At 34.1% G+C, this 20,455-nt stretch overlaps 2 protein-coding genes across 2 annotated transcripts; one reads left to right on the top strand and one right to left on the bottom strand.

Annotated features, from left to right (window-relative positions):
* The first annotated feature begins 248 nt into the window (after positions 1-248).
* Positions 249-5,740, top strand: LOC137925137 (neuronal acetylcholine receptor subunit beta-2-like). Its single transcript, XM_068768520.1, has 2 exons — positions 249-1,155; positions 5,598-5,740. Exons 1-2 carry the CDS (start codon positions 249-251, stop codon positions 5,738-5,740), a joined length of 1,050 nt encoding a protein of 349 aa, XP_068624621.1.
* Positions 5,741-8,664: 2,924 nt separating this feature from the next.
* Positions 8,665-16,552, bottom strand: LOC137925235 (facilitated trehalose transporter Tret1-like). Its single transcript, XM_068768647.1, has 3 exons — positions 16,485-16,552; positions 11,599-11,737; positions 8,665-9,968 (listed from the first exon to the last, which is right to left on the bottom strand). The coding sequence occupies exons 1-3, from the start codon at positions 16,518-16,520 to the stop codon at positions 8,692-8,694; spliced, it is 1,452 nt and encodes a 483-aa protein (XP_068624748.1). The 5' UTR covers positions 16,521-16,552; the 3' UTR covers positions 8,665-8,691.
* Positions 16,553-20,455: the final 3,903 nt, after the last annotated feature.

Genomic DNA, 20,455 nt, shown 5'->3' with positions numbered 1-20,455 from the left:
TTGTAATTTCACATGTCACATTTGTGATATTGCAGAGGAATATGTGTTACCAAATTAAAATCCCAGCCGCCGCCTGTCATCAAAACATTACTAAATAATGACATATGAATTATAAAACAAACATCGAAAGTTATCTGCTTTCATTTATTATCGCAACATGACACTCGGAATAAAGGGGGAGTGATCGTATCAAATTATTTGATCGTAACAAATTACAGTTAATAGTTCATGTTAAAATTTCACTGAACATGCCCGTCTTTTACATTGTTCTTGTGTTATTGTTCAAATTGACGAAAAGCGAAGACTGTGTGATAGATAATAGATCAAGTGAAATTGCTTGGGAGCAAAAATTGCGAGACGATCTAAGTTCACGGAACGATATACTCGATGCACCAGCAAATAATACGTACGTGGCCGTCGCGTTTATAATCAAATCATTTTATTTCGATGACAATGAAGAAGTTTTCTCAATTAACAGTTGGTTACTTGTCAGCTGGAGAGACCATAGACTTGCATGGGAGCCGAACGAATATGACGGCATTAAAAAAATATCAGTCAATAGCTTATATATTTGGACTCCTACCATGAAACTCTATAATCATAACGGTATAAATGATTTAGATTTCTTCGTGTCAATTTGCGACTTGCATAGTAAAGGAAACGTGATATGTGCGGAGCAAACGTTACATCAAACTACATGCAGTTCAAAGTTAAAAAACTGGCCTCATGATATTCAAAATTGTACATTCAAATTTGGTAGAAGTTCTGGACTTGTAACCTTTATTCTGAGTACGCGTAATGCTGTAAGTGTATCTGAATCTACTGTAGGACCGGGTTGGAATATAACTGAATATACAAGTGGGAATTCCCCTAGGAGCAATGATCATTCAAAAGGGGAATCCCCTACATCGTATATCCAGTTTTATATCAGTTTCTTATTAAAGCGTCAGGGTCAAGGACTTGCTGCGATTGTAGTGGTGCCACCGATCGTCTTGTCCGCTCTCACATTGATTGCTTTGACCTTAAATGTCGAAAGAAAAGCACGTTTAAGTGTCTTATGTTTCAGTTTACTAAATCAGTTTTTCTTCTTGCAAGAGATTAGCAGTGACATACCTAAACAGAGTGTGGATACACCGACAATTCTCATCTACTTACGTACGTCTGTTATCATTACATTAGTTGCTATTGTAATAACTTTACTACTAAGTCACTTGTATAGAAGGACTGGACCGCCTCATATTTATATAGTAATGTTTAACGAAAATGTTTATCAGTCTTTTTGTAAATATTTAATTTGGCCTAGATGGACAAATATGCACTTTAATTGCAAGAATAAAAATGTTTCCAATAAAACTTGGGTTGACTTTGCTTGTATTTTAAATTTTGTCTCCATGTTTATCATAATAATTGTTTACTTTATAATGTATTTTGTTTATATACCTTACAAACAGTAGTATATTTCAGTAAATTAAATAAATAATTTATTTTATAAAGATTTGTAAGTTTCTACGTGTTACATAATAAAGATTGCTTTGAAATTTGTTTTTTTTTTACGAAAGTTTTCGACTAATATTTATAATTATTAATAAAAAAATATACCTCAAATAGAGACAATCAAAACGTTGTTATATTAAATGTATTATTATACAATTCAAACAAAATGTATATTTAATTTTTAAAAAATTAAAATTGAAAAAGGAGTGTCTATTTCCTAATGTCATGATGTAACTCTAAGGATTTCATTCATCTTCTTAAATAAGTTTCTTAACACTGTGAAATGTTCATATAAAAATAATAGAAAATCGCAATGAAACTTTAAATATTTCTGAAAATATATTGAAACGTGAGCAAGCTGTCAAATACAGTCCGCTTTAAGCATCGCACGTTTGATTGTTCACACGCTGTTGTTTTATATTGCCTTTTAACAGTTGCATCGATTGTATTTAACTAACAAAAAATTTAATTATTTATTTCACATTTAATCAATAAAAAAAGTTATCGATATAAAATATATTGCAATTATATATTTTTTTTACTGTACTTATCTTTATTATTTATTTATTAACACTTTTTGTACACCATAAACAATAAATAGAGAAAAAAAAACAATTCCTACTTCTACAAGACTCTTCTACTTCTTCCTACAAGAGGCGGTCTTATCACTCGACGCGATCTCTACCAGACAACCTTTGATGGAGATGAGAGACATGAAGGAAAGGGCATTTTAGGGTGTACGTACATATATAGAATTTTACCTATACAAATAAACATACACACATACAAGAATACTTACATATACATATATACACATATGTATATAAGTATTTACTGTGTTGTATTCTAACCAGTAGGATATCCAATTTATCCAATTTACGTATATTGTTATAAAACATTTTACCATGCTAGTAATATAAGGTTATTAATTTTAACACGTCAATCTAATACTATCCAGATATTTATTTCATAATGTGGTCATTTTTACAACTATATCATTATAACACAACCATCTGTTACTTTCAATAAAATATATGTATTGAGTGTTTAATTAAGGTAATTTTGTCTTTATATTATAATTTTGGAGTGAATAAAGAATTAACCAAAATCCGTAGCACTAATGGAGCATTTTGCTATTTTCAAAACGCTAGTTAACCTTTATATCATTCGGAGACAGTTAAGAAATAGATGAAATTTTTTCTCACTGACTTAACCTATGACTGTATTTCATATTGGAAACGCTTATGAAAACTGTTTGTTCGTCCAGAGATGGGAGTAAAATATTGAAATAAATAACATCGCCTCTCTAATGGGCGAATACCATCGTTCTTAGGTTTTTGCAGAAAGGTAGTGCAGTATGCAAGCAATAAAAACAACTCAATAGTAGTACAGGGGTCGGGTAAGACCCTAAGGTAAGTAAATTAAGTACAGCAGAAAATATTACAAAAATCAAAGTTAAAAAAATATATAATTTTTTTTAATTAGAAATGGGTTAACCCTTAATTAGGCGCATTAAGAAAATCACTCAATTAGGCGCATGGGGTCTTAAATGACCCCAAAAAAACATTGGGAAATGAGTATCAAAAAGGAATAAAACTTAATCGATTTCTATAGTAATTAATAAAGTTCTTTAATATACTTAACTTTAGGAAACAAATACTTACTATGAAATTAAAAAAATTAAAAAAAAACAAAAACAGTAAACCTCTCTTTAAACTAATTTTTTTGGCATAGCCGAGATCAACGTAAGAAATAAAGTTTATTCAGCCTCATCAGCGGAATCTTCTGTTCTGCATCCGACGCAGTAAATCTTTGAGTGTTGCTGACAAATAAATTTACGACACTTGAAACATTTTGTTGGCACTTTTTTGTCGTCCTTTCTAGGAAATGATGAACAGCGCCCGCGCTTAGCTGTCGATTGATAAACCGTCTTGTTCACATTATAAACTTCATGGAGCCGTTTTTTTGATGTCGCTGGTATAGCACGTAGTTGTACGCGACGTTTTTGGTGATCTTCCACAAGTGCCGCAGCTATTTTCTTCAAGAAAATCCGTCTTGAATATGTCAAAGTCTTCTCAGTATTCGCTTTGTGTATGACAAATGCGTTGATGTCAGATATGTTTATACTCCAGGTAAATGTAAAATAATATTTTGTGCTCGGATCCTTACTGCGTTCGATGGTGGTACTTTACACCATTTCACTTTCGGGCCATTTCTCTGAGTATGTCGAGATAAAAAATAATTATCTTCATGATGTCTTGGATATGTTCAGACTCCTCAATTTCGCTTTCTGAATTATGAGCACTATCAATGACAGCATTGTTTAAAGTTTCGTCTAGCGAATCCGAAGCATCTTGCTCTTCATCAAGCACTTCATCCAGCCATTGCAATACTTGTTTGTCGTTAGGCATTTCAATTAAAAAAAAAAAGAAAAAGCATAGAAAAAAAACCAAAAATACATAAAGAAATCATACTGTATCAAAATACACACATTCAAAGATAAATAGTAAACAATATACTAATATAAACACAAAAAAAATCACAATAGTAAAAACTTACCTTCGCCAAAAAATGGGACGTAACTGGGCGCATGGGGTCAGCTCTCTAAAGGACAGCGATGCATGCACATGCGTTAATGATCTGGATGTGACTAATTCGCGTACCCCGGGGGGAGTTAGGAAGCTAGAAAGAGCATTAGTACGTTCTGAAGACTGTAAGCCATAATTTTTTGAATTTCAAGTGGCCCTGACCCCATGCGCCTAATTAAGGGTTAACACTGTGATACCAAAATTTACCTGTGATTTACTGTGATCTAAGAGCGAAGATGGGGTAAGGAAGGAGATGAAAGAAAGATGATATGTATGCAATGGAAAAATAGATATTGTAAAAAACGAAACGAAATCACGAAATAATTCGTGAAGAACAGACGGAGAATGAGAAATCAAAAATTTAACAAAATAAATTATTTATCCGAATATTCAAACGCAGGGACGTTAAATATTCAGATAAATAATTTTTTCAGTTAAATTTTTGTTTTGGGATTTGAAATTGGGGGGATTGGGGCAGGGGCCCCACATATGGAATACGAGGTCCCCAAAAACAGGTACCATAAAAATACCGTTTTTTTTGACACGCCTTCGAGTACGTTGCCGCAACAACGACACTTCGTTAGATTGCCATAAAGAGCTATAAATACGTATAAGAAACGAAAACGGAAACGTTCCCATTTTATTTCTGCAGTTGTTTAAATAGCTTTGTAATTTTTTTTAATTCGCAAACATACCGTAAAGACATTCCGTATACTGTTACATTTAAGTTATTATAAAGTAACTTCTGTACTCCTAAAGTATCTACACATAAGTTACGTATTTATATATGATTAATTCATGATGATGACATTTTTTTCCAGTACTTCAACGTGTTGTAGCCTGTCAAGATAGAGCCTGAAACACAACAGTGAAGCCTTTATAAAAAGTTGAATATCAATCACAAGCTTGCTACAATAATTATACTTTTTACTTTAGGGGTCGACATATTGTTAAGATATCCGCAAGTTCCTGTCACTCAAATATTTCTTTATTTTAATGTCATCAAAAACGTGCTTCTAATATGTAACATAGATATTTGTCTAGTTAAGAAAACATTTATGTTTTTACATTAGCAAATGAATAGTCACGCAATAATCAATTAGGTTTTACTAATAAGAAAAAACATGACGGGTCCTATTAACACGCTCGCAATCACTCTATGAGAAATGGAGAGGGCTATGCTTGAAAAGTATTCGATATAGCACTGTGTATTGGCAAGTAGAAAAGGCTATGTGTAGTCTACAGAACCCAGCGGCCTTGAGATCTTGAGTTTGAGACTAAGGACGGGCAAGAGCAGCGTAGACGTCCACCCACAACGTGGACAGATGACCTTGTTAAAATTGTTGGATAATGGATTCAGGCGTTTTGCGGAAGTCCATCCTAAGTAAGAAAAGGACCAATATATAACTACATCCGCCAATGCAGTAGTAGTCGTGCAAAAAAGTGCACCGCCCGCCAGCCCGCTGATAAATGCGCACCAGATTCCATATTATAATAATATCCGTTCCGACACAGTCAGCCATGCGGCTGGTATGGCTAGACGTAAGGCTCAGAAGGTCTGGTTAAAGGAAGAATCTCGCCGGTGGTTTAAGATTGGAAATAATCTATTATATCGGCTGGCGGGCGGTGCACTTTATTGCACGACTACTGCTGCATAGCGGAAGTAGCTATATATTGGTCATTTTCTTACTTAAAACTGTTGGAATCGCTGGGTGTATTTCTAACCGTTTATTGGATATCTATGGGAGAGCTCTATGACCAGCAATGTCTTATGGCTGTAATAATGACAATGATGAAGAATTCGAATAGTGCACCTTTAATCTAGAGCATAATTGCACAGACTTATTAAGACTAGGGGCCACTCGGGCAAATCATGAACTGATGGCGGGCCGGCCGCCAGAAGTATAGGTAATTAAAAACAATAAAGAATTGATAATAATTAGAATTCAATATTTTTCGAATGTACGAGAGTATTATTTTTACTGTCGGCGGGCTACCAGTATTCGACCGGCGGGCCGCGGTCTGTGCATCCATGATCTAGAGGCTGATATGTGGGCTTTTCATTTCGTAGATTACTTAATGGTTTGAAATCTTTGGGTTCGGATCCGAAGAACCTAGACTAGAGTAATGGTACTTATTTATGAAAATATTCTCGAGCTTATCTCAAAGGTACTTCGTTAAAACTTTATCAGGTTCCGTAACAAGTCACTATTGAATGGTGGAGTTCTGATTTGGTTGTATGTTTGCTAATCTTATATATTAATACTAACAAACGTAAATTTTGAAAGGTCAACGATCTGTCTTTTACGAATTAAAATCATTTTATAAATATTTTATTCGGTTTTTACGATCCAACCAAATAGAGCAATAAATTATTTTGAACTATAAATCGGAATTGCTTTTGAAGTCGATTTGTAAACCAGTTATATTGTGCCGGTTGAAAAAAAGAAAAGTATTTAATTAAATGGGTAGTTGGCAACAAAAAGGCACACAAAGAAAAATATATATGTATTTAATTATTTAACTAAGGGTAGTGGGCAAAAGGCCTGGTCTAATTTTGCACCGCAGTTCGGTACTCCCCTGATGGTGGTGGTCGGCAGCTGCACGATCTCCCAGGACTGGTCAGGCAGCAGCAAGTCGAGAGCAGGGAGCGCCGGTAGGTTGCAGTATGTGTCGGTTCCGGTGCACGGTGAAATAATTCCAACGGTGTAAAACTTGCAGTGTAAAACTTGCAGTGTAAAACTTGCAGTCTAAAACTTGTAGTATAAACTTTGCAGTATAAGACTCGCAGCATAAAACTTGCAGCATAAAACTTGCAATGTAAACTTTGCAATCTAAAACTCGCACCTGTGAATAAATGTCACAGTTATGATATACATATATAAGTATATGTACAATTTGCTCCGCTGACAGTAAACCCGGAGATGGCTTGCGATGAAGGAAGGAAAGAAACCGAAAGCAGTTGGTGTGATTGTTTACTGTCAGAACGGAGTTACAAAATGTAAAGCATGTAAAACAATAATAGGAGAGATAAACAATTAAACAAATTAAAAAAGTAATAATGAATACATAATGATGGAACTATGGACACAGACAAAATGTTGAGCTCTAACTTATAGATAAATGCTACTTAATAATGATGTCTTCATAATATTTGTTCAACACTTACCCCTTGGGGTGCGAGACGATGTAAAGGTTGTGGCGTGAACTAAATGATGCCCGGAGAATGAATAGGACCAAGGCGTGAATTTATAATGTAAATTCTAATTGGCCCCGGCGCGTATGAAGACACATAGCTGGTGAACGCAACCGACACAAAGAGTGTGCGTCGGTGCGTGAGACGACACCTAGCTAGTGAACGCGGCCGAGGCCTGGATCCTTCTCCCGAGCACTGTGTAAACTCTGTGTGCTGGTGCGCGGGCGCATTGGAATTTTTGTTATAAAAACAAAGATCCGTTAAACCAATAGCATGCTCCCACGACCCCACGCCACTTGAGACGTACCGTTACCCGCTAAGGGTTGAACAATTTTTTGCTGTATTGCGATTTATGAGACGTTTCTCGTGATAATATTTTTTTGGTTAAAATTTTAACTAAGATTTATGGGACGTTAACTTGCAACGTTACAATATTAATTTAAATATTATTGAAAATTTAATGGCTAGGATACAGTTAGCTGCCAGATTTTGTAGCAGAATTTAAAGTTCATTAAAAAATTTTATTTTAGTCAAAATGTGTCAGTGTGGCACTAAAATAATTACTGTTCCATATTTAAAGAAACAACAAGAAATAAATCTGTAGTAAAATTTAACAGCCAAACCTCATTAAAACGGGCTTGGAAAGCAAGTTAGAAGCAAGTTAGAATTATTAAGAGGAATCAGATTGGTAAAGGTGATCCTGAACCTACGCGAGTCTTTAACCCCAAGTAACCTGACGAAGAAGAAGTCTACCTAATATAGAGTGTAACGAAGTATTATCAATAAAATGCTGAGAAGTTACGTTTCATGGTTTGTGTGATTAGATCGATAATACTAATACTTAAGCAAATGATGGTATAGGTACTGTCATTTAATCTTTTCTCCAAAACTCGATTTTGTTACCTTCAATTTTGAATATATTTACGTTATAAAAAGACTTTGTATCAACATTTGAAGGAGATTACCGTAATAATCTAAAGTCTAAATCGTATATGTAATATATCGTAGTAAATAATCGTAATTATATATAGTATACGTGCATGAAAACTATGATTGCAGGAATGAAATAGAATTAAATATTTTTAAATTGATTAACAAAGGACAGCTTAAAGTAAAAGCCGATAAAGCGCACATCGATTTTCCTTAATAGCGTGTAAAACAAATAGTGACCAAATTAATACTATTAATAATAGGGAACTGGTTTTGCATTGACATTGTAACTTGATTTAGAAGCTAATACTGAACATCTTAAGTATCTAAATAAAACAATATATGTAAAGGAATCTGATCTTAATTTACACTTAGTATAATTTACAATATTCTAAAGTATTTTTACTAACATTTATCTAATGTATAATTTTTTAAATAATATGGCTTCAAAATTGATTTACGCAAATTGAGTATTTTAATAAACTACAACTTAATTAAAGTGTCTCTTTCTGGAAGCATGTCTTTATGAACTTCAGATCTGTCTTTACCTCTCATCTCGTCTTCAATTTCTTGTAAAGTCTTATCTTTTGTTTCTGGTAATATGACGTACAAAATCGCCAAACAAATTATCACTATACAAGCGTATATCGCATAGGTGCCAGAAATACCTGTATATTCTATCATAATTGGAGTCATTTTTAAAGTTCCTGCATAAAACATCGTGAATACAACGCCTGATATACAAGAGCACAGTCCTCTGTGTTCCAATGGAAATATTTCTGATGATATTGCAAAGGCCACAGGTATGATACCCACGTGGGCTATGAACGTATGCAGTAAGATCAAAAACGGAGTCACCCATGAAACATCGGCCAGTATATTGTATTGCGATTTAAGAACCACAATAAGACAAATTATGAACATTAATACAACTGTTAGAGAACCAAAACTAAATAGTAAAGTACGTCTGTTAAAAGCTCTGATAATAGCACAAGATATTGTTAAAGCACTTATTAATAAAGCATCAGAAGCAACTGAACAGTACATAGCAATCGATTGATCGCCTGTTATTTCTACTAGAATTTGCGTTATATACGTTATCAGAAAATATCTGCCGCAAGAATCGATACATAAAGTTAGAAGGGTAACTATTAAGCAAGCCTTTAGTATTTCCTTTTTTCGAAGTGTCTTCAATAAATTTCTGATTTTCGACTGATTATTTGACGTCTTTTCTCTCTCAAGTCTATCAGCTTGTGCTTTTATTAATTCCTTTAATTCTTTTTTGCTTCTCAATGAGCTTCCATATAACCATACAAAAGCTTTCTCACATTCTTCGAAGCGTCCTTTCATGGCGAGGAAAGCTGGACTCTCAGGCCATAGCAGTATTAATATTATTGCAATTGCAACTGGTATTATTGAGATAGCAGCAATTTGTCTCCACGAGAAAATCAACGCCAAAGAATGGCAGGTCAGTGAACCGAAACCAACTAATACTTTTTTTATAGTCATAAAATAGCCTCTTCTTTGTGGACTTGAATATTCGGATAGTGTAACCCCATTGATGAACACACCTCCAATGCACAATCCTTGTATAGCTCTTCCCAGGAATAACATCGGTACGCTGGAAGCCATGTACAGGGTGACCCAACCGACAAATAGAATGACGTTCAATGTGATGTTGGCAACTTTCCGCCCAAAGGCCTGGAATATCGGCGACAATATGAAAAAGCTTGCAATTCCGGAGATGCCGTTGATGGAAGCTGGAAAGAATAACAGAAAATTAAAATTTGCTTTAATCTCGTCGTTTCAGCTCATACATGTCCATTGCAAAGTCTAGGCCTTCCCTAAAGGCATCTAGGCGGGTTGGCGATCGCAATGTTGTGTTATGTTGTGTTTTGGTATGCAAAGGACGCTGCTGCAAGTCGTTAGAAATTCGTATGTGATCAGTGGCAACCCTAAATAATCAATGCAAAAAATGTAAAACACATAAGATAGTATCACCAGAATCGTACCCACTATATATGATCGTAAGTTTTAGTCATCTACAGGTGGTCTACCACTGCTCCATTTCTTTTCTATCTATTCAGAAATTTGGTATTATTATCAAATCGTTAAACTATACTGAAAGCAGCATGGTTCCTACTGGTCCTATCGGAAATTTATGAAAGAGGTCTATAGATATCCTGGTGCTGAAATCATGATAAGTGAGGAGACAATATGTGACTGCTCGCAATGATGGATCCATTATCTCTGTGCTTCAATATGGATTACAGTCGAACATTAACCTTTACGTAAAAGCATCCTGCCTTGTTTGCAGATCATAAATATACATATCTATAGGAATATAGTTTCATATATATATATATCGTAATGAGAGACTGATATATTTACATATATATATATATATGTATCAGTCTCTACTCTCCTTACTTTTTTTTCCCACGTGTTTATTCCTCATTTATTTTAGAACTAGTCGCAAATACGGATTAATATATTACTTTAATGTATGTAGTAAAATATATAATTTAATTGTTAACTTTATATGATGTGAGATTTGAATATACAGAAACTTAAAATATATTATGAATTACTTTTCCATTAAAACGTTCCGCTTCTGTCAAAAATCATGACGTCGACAAAAGGTCATAGTATATAATTAATTGCTGGTCAGTGCATTAGCATTGAGGTTCAACTATTAAAGTTTATTATTTTGTCTTTTCACTTATATTCGTTTCGAATCAAATAGAAAATAATTTTTTAATTTTATTTTTATTTAGATATGTTAGGGGGATCAGAAAGTTATGTCGCTTTAAGTTATATTCACACGACTACATCTTTAACAAGTTTTTATTTCTAATCAACAATATAGTCACCTTCGTTATCAACATCCTTATGCCATATAGTATACAAAATTTTCAATGTCAGAGCGGTCAAAATAAATCTACCTGGGGTTCTTCCCCCCGCCGCGTCTACCGGCTGGTGGTCAACACTCGAGAACCTTTCGGCCTCAACAGAACTATGTGCTCCGTCCATTGCTCAGACGAGCTGTATAAGTAATCTAGGTTCTTCTGCGGATCTCATTATCTTTAATTCGATCTCTTAGTAAAATTCCGACCATGGCGCCCTCCATTACTCCCTGGGTGACCTTGAGCATTTTTATGAGACCTGGCGTACGTAACCACATCGCGGATCCGTATTATCGGCATTTCGAATAATTTCGAACGCACCGGAGATTTCAAAGTGTCCCGAATGCTGTCCATCCGATTTGGATTTGGCGAGTGAAATCTATGTCAAATTTGGACTTACCAAACTTTTAAGTTACATCGTACGAAATGGTATTACAATTATGATATACGTTGTAAAAATAATTTTAAATTTAATTGAACTAACCTATCCATGAAGCTTGGCTGGAAGTGGCCTTGATGTCTGTGCTGTTAGGGGAGACGATTGTCGGGTTCAGGACAGATGGGAAGGCCACCATCACCCCCGCAGACAGCGCGTAGAGACATGCTACCAGTAATACAAAGATCTGGAATTTAAAAAATGGGCATCATGTGAGCATAATTTATGTGTATGAATTTTGGTAGAGATAGTGTTCTTTAGGATTACTATGTATTGTATATTAAAACTAAGTAATTTTTGTTACTTCTTAATCACTCTTTGGCAATGGCATATGATCATTCAAGTCAAATGACTCCTAAAAGAAAGTCACAATGACTGGTTATGCGCTGCCCGTAGTCCACATAGAGGGAATCTACCTACGCTGACTCTACCGCCTTGTAGTCGCCACTGGAATCTTTGGCTCTTTTAAACCTTTTATCACTATAGTGTTACCAAAACCGCTGTACCGCGCCTTAGGTTTGCGCGCGTGAGGGGGGGGGGAGCATCGATCGTGTCATTCCATCAGCTCGCCATTAACGCTCGTGGTGACGGCGCTCATGCTCTTTTTTATAAAGCACACCTTGCCACGCTTTCTTAAAACGCGGTACAATGGCATCGATAGCACTATTGCTTTATAATTCCACGGAATAAATACTTTATGTCTTTAATATTCGTTTTATATTTATTATATACATATGAGTTGTACGTAATTTATGGACTATAAACTACTGTGAAACTTTTTTTGTATTTATTCTTATGGTACTTTATCGATGTATTATACGGACTTTGGGCTGTCGGAAGTTATTGTAACGAGTTTTAGAGTAATCACTTTATTTATTAACTACATGTGATAAGTAAATACATTTTGCGGTCAATTTATACTGACTGATACTGAAAGATGTTAAACACTGTCAAATACGCAAAGTTTAAAGACAATTGTTAAACGCGCAAAAATCTTTGCGAACAGTCAAGTGCTTAGTTTAAATTTTCAACAACTATTGTTCAAAATAGGAAACTTATAAAAAGATGAATGACATCGGTTAAGACATTCTCAAGCTATAGCATGACCAAGGAAAATATGGATTAGTAGTAGTTTAGTAGCTTAACTTCAATAATAGGTCTACTAGAACAAATTTCATATCGGAATAAGTTGTCCCTATGAACGAAACCTTACTTTCATATAATTAGTCAATAAATACGTATTTGGGGCACTTACTTTACGATTCCAGATAATGTTTAGAAAACTTTAATTGTAGGATTTAAAAAGAAAGTCAAATATCGTTTGACTTACAATGTGAATAACTTCATGGAAGATTAAAAAACTTGTTGAATGAAAATTAATATACTGTTTAAAAAATGCAGTTCCGCTGATTTTCTTTCGCCTGTTCTTCTTAGTTCTAAGGCATTAATCATCCGAACAGGTGATAGATTAATTTTGACATCTATAACACATGTAAACCATTCTATGAATAAACACATTTTGATTTTAAATTATTTTGTAATGTTCCATGTGCGCGTATATAAATAAATAAAAAATGAAGTTTGATCGATTAAAAAGACCTTGCTGGTGCGGTCATACGTATTTACAAAAAAATATTGAAAAATATATTATCATATACCAGTTTTCACTAGATACACAACGCAGGGCCGTCAACTAAACAGGTTTAAGAATGTACGACCTATTAACATTTGTCCGATTTCATTACATATACATTAAAACGTAATATTATGTCATATTTAACATAAATCAACTTTTTTAATATTCATAGTTACAAGAAAATTTTCAATTATTAAATGATATATTTAATGACGATAAGAATCGAGTAATTAGGTAAAAATAAAAATAAAAATGACATATCTTTTTCATTGTCTATTTAACACACAAAATTATTTATTTCTGTTTTCAGACCTGAGTGATATTTTGAATTATATTTTTTAATTGGTGTATATCATGTTTTAATACATATTATTCTATTTCAGACGAACACAAATACAAAAATACAAAATGCTTAAAAGTTTTTCAACCTGTCCGTAAGTTAAAAATGTGTGAAACTTGGTTTGTTGACACATTAATATGATTGATATTATAATATATACGTAAAAATATGTTAAATTTTGTATAAACTACTGTTGAATTTCTAGCTGGTTCTTCTTATAATGTTAAAATAATAGACAATTCAAAAGCGCGCGAAAATGCCTAATTGAATGTAGATATTTTGAAAATATTTAATTTTTTTTGAGTTTTTTTTTTGAAATGGTTAAACAACACGAGTTTGTTTAATACATGCATTTACATTTTTAATGCATTATGGCAAAGATATGGTTAATTTAAAACAAAACTTAGGACTTTAATTATATAGGTGATTGTATATTGCTTTTTATAGGTGAATATAAATTCACCTCATTTGCTGCAAGTTAATATATGATACACCCTATCTAAAACAATTATTTCAGGAATAATGAATAACGTAACTAAAATGTAGTAAAAAACGTGTTTACAAAATTCGAATTACTGCTTATCAAAATTAATTATTGTTCTATCCGTTCCTTTAGACTTTATTTGACCTGAAATTATTACCTTTCGCGTTTCAATAGAAAAATTAATTAATACGATATTTTAGATCGATCATTTCATACATCTAATGGATTGGATGGCGTTATTTTGCGGAAGTCCATCCTAAGTAAGAAAAGGACCAATATATAGCTACTTCCGCCAATGCAGTAATGATCGTGCAATAAAGTGCCAAAGTCGATTAGTGCCAAACTTGGCGGAAGTAGCTATATATTGGTCCTTTTCTTACATTTCATACATGGTGATAGAAAATAGGTCTAGAACCTATAAAGCTGCTATAAAGTTATAAAACCGACATGAGTAATACATTCACTCTCTTAAAGCACATACATCTGTAATCAACCACCTCTTATATTATTTATAAGTTTTGTAGAATCGATGACAAAGTTAAAAATTAAAAAAACAGAAAGAAATATAAGTTTTTTTTTAACAACTAATATTCATCGCCGATGTTTCCCCATCATCGCTTAGCATCAGGCAAGACAGAGGTCAAATGATTCGCCATAACCGACAAAAAAAATCAGAATTCAAGTTACAACACTGATCACAATTTTTTTATTTGCACCCCGCTATTGGAGTCCTCTTTTACTTTGATTTCTTTTTAACAATTTCTTCACTAATATTTTTATTTTTGCGCTCTTCTTTAATGCATATCAAGATCTTTCATTCTCTCCTTACATTCTGTATTTCATCTGTCTTGCTCTTTCATTTCATTTTCTCGCTTTTCCGATGTCTTACATCCATCACCTCGTTTCACAGTTTTTTACAATTTCTTTTTTTTATTTTTTTTACGATTTATTTATATTCATATTATTTTGCTTACTTTCGTTTTATTTTATTTACGTTTTTTTAGACAATTGACTCTCATTTCATTTATTACGTTTATGACAATTTTTACACTGATCACATTTGAATTTTACGTATTTGGCAACACTAGACAAATTGTCTGTCAATGTTGATAAAAATAAATAAAACAGAAACAGGTAAGACAGGTTAGATGAATAACAAACAAAAAGAATATGTCTGCTAGAATTAAGTAACATACGTGATTATTTCTTAATTTAAAATATATTAGTACTATCAGTAAATACATGCTGTTTCTTAGATCAGGACAATTTCTATAAAACTAAATAACACTTCTTAAAACGCGCGATGATCAGAGAAAACTTCTACTTCTTCTTCGTTAGTCAGCAGTGGCAATCCTAAATAATAATGCACAAAGTGTAAATTATAAAAGATTGGACAAAAAAAACTTCTATAGGTTTTATTTTTATTTCATGTTATATATTATATCATTATCCAAGCCAATAAACGCCCAGTGCAAGGCAAGGACCTCCCCCAATATCAATATATCATGGTTAGTAATCAAACTAAATTAAATACCGTGTACTGATCAGATAACTCCGTATATCCAGTACACAAAGATATTACTTTAAAAAACGGAGCCTATACATATATCACGCTAGAGTTTCCGACTTGCCAAATCAAATGCCGTGTACTACTGCTGTATTTGATATATTCCCATAGATATCTTTTCGGGAGGCCTATGCCCAGCAGTGGGCGTTTATCGGCTGTAATGACGATACTGCAGTATTTAATAACTTCTATACTATGTAGTTGTATATAGAGCTTTAGCGGCCATGAACGTAATAAAAAGCTAGATTTTTGTCATTCGGGACATTGTTTGATAATTTAATACAATATTTAATAACCTCTTCTTCAAAAGAAGAAAGAGCTAAAAGTAGTGCTATTCTTGTCTGACGATGTTTTGACAGCTTTCTTACTCCTTCTCCCGTTCGCTCTATCCCGAACGTCTTCTTTGAAAGACCGTTGTTTTTCATGTCTTCTCGTCACTCCATAACTTATTATGTCTAAGTTCTATATCATATTACTTAAGTACTAGGTTATTCTAGTAATATACATCGTTATTTTGGCCGTAAGATGTCCACTACTGGACATAGGCCTTCCCACACAAGAGAACACGTTTTAAATAATATTTATAAAAGCGATAAAAAAACTCGATGGATTTTGGTATGGGTCGTCAGATCAGGTTATGTTTATAATCCAATGGTAATATAAATGTTAGTATTTTTTAAAGAGAATTTTATAGAGAAGCACAATTTGATTTTAATTTCGTATTACGTACATAAGTGATCAGTGTAAATGATCATTAGTGGAAAATAATTAATTAAAAAATGTTAATTAATACGTTTTTAAGGTTAAATTCTTTTTAAATCACAACACTTCACATATGTAACACTTGTATTAAAATAAATTCGTACAGGCACAATACAGGAAAAATTGCAATTTTAAATGTCCGTACCTGCCTGCAACAGGATGGGTCGGCACTGCAACACATCTCGACTCACATAGGCTACTGCAAAAATATTTAATTTAAAATACTTTGGTTAGCGCCTGTGTTTACAACCCGGCAAACAGGTTTCGAAGTTGTTTCGTTATTAGAATTAATGACACGATAAAACTTTGCATGTTTTTAAATATCAAAATCATGTGAGAATGGTGTTTTATAGAAAAAAAATGTCGGAAATGTAGTTCTTTTTGACTGTCCGCATTTTAGGGTTGATTAAGAAAAAACCTAAATGGCTCTAATTTCAATTGACTTTCAATTATATTCTGGTGTTGAGGTAATTTAATAATAATAAAATAATGTTTTAAAATTTAACAAATATAATACCACTATTGTGTAAGGGACAAATGTGGGTGTTAGTAGCGTAGAGAAAGCGGCCCTGTACCTGTGTGCACTTAATTGCGAGTACTACTTCGCCCCGTGTAAGGCAAGCTTTACGAAAGTTTATTTGCACCTCAGTGTACTGGCTGGAGAGACATTCGGCTTCAGTCCACTCATTGGAATTTCGGGTCTGGTAGTTTGGACTATAGTAGTAGTTAGGGAAGTAGTAAAATACTGGTAATAGGTGTCGGAATTGTATTGGTTAACTCCAAACATGTTTGTTATTTCGCCGGGTGTTAGCAAACATGTGGAATATAAAACTGATTAAATAAATGAAAATGATAATGGTTATTATAATACAATAATTAATAAAACGAAATTAGGTAACAATAAAATAATACGTAAAAATAGACTTAATAAACAAACGAACATACACAACTGCATGGCGACACAAACTGTCTACAAAAAAAAATTAAAAACACAAATAATAATATAAAGAGGTTTTAAATGACCCAGTCAGTCGGCAAAACTGGAAGTTTAAGGTCGCGTGGAGTGAGTCACGTCAGCGGTCTTGCAAATGGGCTGCAGAGTGAGTGATTGGTTAGGAGCGCCCAGCTAGCAACCAGCACATTACCACAACTCGGGTACTTGCCTGTACAGCAAGAAGTATATGCTAGATAATACACACCGCTACCTGCTTGGAGAGGTAGGCAGTATTTGCACGATTCACTCACCTTAAAGAGTACTGTTGTCAGATAAAGTGGAGAAAAGACCAAACGTAAATAGGTTCCTGCCCTCGCGCAAGTGTACTGTACCCATTGGTATAACCTAACAGTTGGGAACTTTAGTGACAATATAACCAACAAATTAGGAAAAGGTTAGAGAGAGAAAATAAAGGTGCGATTGGAACTATAGTAACTTTAAGTTGAAGGATGCCTTAGATCGGTCTTATGGAGCCCTACGGTATCTTCCTTATGACGTTAACAAGTGATCGCTTCGATTCGTTCCAGAACTCAAAAGTATTATGCATAGACTCAATTCAAAGACAGTTCAACGAGCACTTGCATAACTAAAAATTTTTACTTTATATTTTGTAACCCAGTTTAATTTTTTATGGATATCATTACAGGGGTCCTTAATTTGAATTTGAACTTGAATATCTATCGAAATAGGTCATTCTAGCGTATTTCACATACACAAGTGACTTCTATAAATGATCCGAAGTAAAAAATGATTGGCCCACATTCGCTCAACGGGTTATAGAGAATGTTATACTAGGGGTTACTCAACGAGATTGAATCAATATTAAAAATATCCGTACACGAACGAAAATTACCGACATAGCCCAACAGATTGGGAAGTTGGAGTGGCAGCTGGCAGACCACAACACCCAGGAGCGATGGCCGCGAAGTTAACATTAAACATACATGAAAATAAATACATCATATTGTTGCTTTTACACATGACGTTATGACTTTTTCTCACTTATTAATCTAATATACAGTTATTATATTATTTCTTTCTTTCTTATTCATTATTAAATTCACTTTATATTTAATACGTTCAAGCAGGAAACAAAGTCGGGTCATTTGAGCCGCTACGGAAAATATATATTTTTTTTTTTATGGCCCCCGCTATTGGGAGCCTCTCGTACCCCCTATTTTGTTTGGGACAGGGACTTTATTTACAAGTAATTTTTATCTTTATAAAACCCTGAAAAAATTACTTGTCGGCTTTGTATCCTGCTAGAATAAAGATTCTACACTCACTTTCATTCTTCTTTTATTCTTTCCTTTTATCCTTCACAGTATTTTGCATTTTTTTTCTTTCATTCTTTCTTGCTTTCATCGCCTTCCTTTCCTCATCTTTTTTACTCTTAGGTGGCTAGGTATAATTTTATTTTCTAATCTTTAATTTATTTTTACATTTTCTATCATTATCTTTTGATATTACATATTTGTTTAGATTAGACTTTTTAATACATTAGAGTCTTGTCTTACATTCTATTACGGAAGATATAGGTACCTAGTAAGTGTTGGTATAATTAATGTTAAGTTTAGGGATCGGAATGTGCAGCGTCCAATGTCCTCACACAAGGTGGACAAGTCTCAACCCAGTAAAAGAAAATAAATTATAGCGATAAATAAATTTACATTAATAAATAAATTTTATTCGTTTTTGTTAAGTGAAATATGGCTCTATCATTACCTTCACCGGGGACTTTACCGTATTATAATGAAACCTTTAGAGGTAATTTTATTACGACAAGTTGTCTATTTCGAAGAAAAACGTTCATTAATCAAGGTTTTATTAAAACATCCTTATATTTGCTAAAAGTGCCTCAATATTTTATTATAATTATTATGAATCAAATTATAATACAGGGTGTTTGGTTAGAGGTAGACTACATCTTTAACATGTTTTTATTTCTAATCAAAAATATATTCACCTTCGTTATCAACAACCTTTTGCCATCTAGTATATAAATTGTCAATGCCGGAGCGGTGAAAATCTATCGTTTGTTACAAGATTTATAGTGTTCTAGTTTTGAACCTCTTCGAAAAAAAATAAATAAAACATATACATGTATACACATATACATGTCTACACATATGTATACATATATTTTTTTTTTTTTATAGAGGTTTAAAAATACGTTTACGTATCATAGGGCCTGATCTTGGTGCCCCGTATGTCGGACTCGATCTAGATCAATACCGACTAAAAACAATCCTCTCTCTTCGGTATCCCTGGTCCCCACGGCATGGCCGTTAGGCATTACTTCGCGGGGGGGATTTAGCCGCAGCTTTCTCTGATAGAGTGGCTGTTCAGGCCAACTTCCTCCGCTCTTGCTCTATTTTACGCAACTCCTTTAGCACCGTCGTACAGTACGCGCTCGTAAGTTCCCAGGCCGAAGGCGAGGATAGCATTGTAGCTATCAGAGTTTCAGGATAGATTTTGCATCCTACACCTTCTTCCCAAGACCTCCTGGCTTCGTTAAATCGGGGGCAGACGAAAAAGACATGCTCTGCATCTTCAATCATTCCGACACAATTAGGACAGTCAGGGGAATCTTCGTATTTGAACCTATGGAGATACGCTCGATAACAGCCGTGGCCGGATATCATCTGAGTCAGGTAGTAGTTCAACTCTCCATGATCTCGGTTCACCCATGACTCTAGGTTTGGTATAAGCTTACGCGTCCATTTTCCTTTCGTCGACTTATCCCAGGACGATTGCCACTGTTGCAAGCTTTTCAGTCTTCCCCGAATTCTAAGTTCAGCTGAAGTTGGGTCTGATTTGCTTTTTTTGCTACGGTACAGATCAGTTCTTTCGTCTGCAAGAAGCGCAACAGGAACCATACCTGCTATCACGCATGCTGCATCCTCCGATACTGTACGAAAGGCGCTAGCTACCCGTAGAGTGCTGACTCTATAAACAGAGGCGATTTTCCGTCGGGACTCCTGTTTGCTCAGTGCGTCGGACCATATGGGTACTCCGTACATAAGCACTGACGTAGTCACCGACGCTAATAACTTCCTTCTGTTTTGCTTGGGACCTCCGACATTAGGCATGAGTCGACAGAGTTTAGCTGTCACCAGTGA

The sequence above is a fragment of the Battus philenor genome, unplaced genomic scaffold, assembly GCF_028537555.1.
Source record: "Battus philenor isolate CCGP_79_NKW_IND1 unplaced genomic scaffold, ilBatPhil1.0.hap1 SCAF_26, whole genome shotgun sequence".
Taxonomy (NCBI): Eukaryota; Metazoa; Arthropoda; class Insecta; order Lepidoptera; family Papilionidae; genus Battus; species Battus philenor.
Note: the sequence above shows the minus strand (reverse complement) of the source record. Positions and strands in the feature narration are given on the sequence as shown.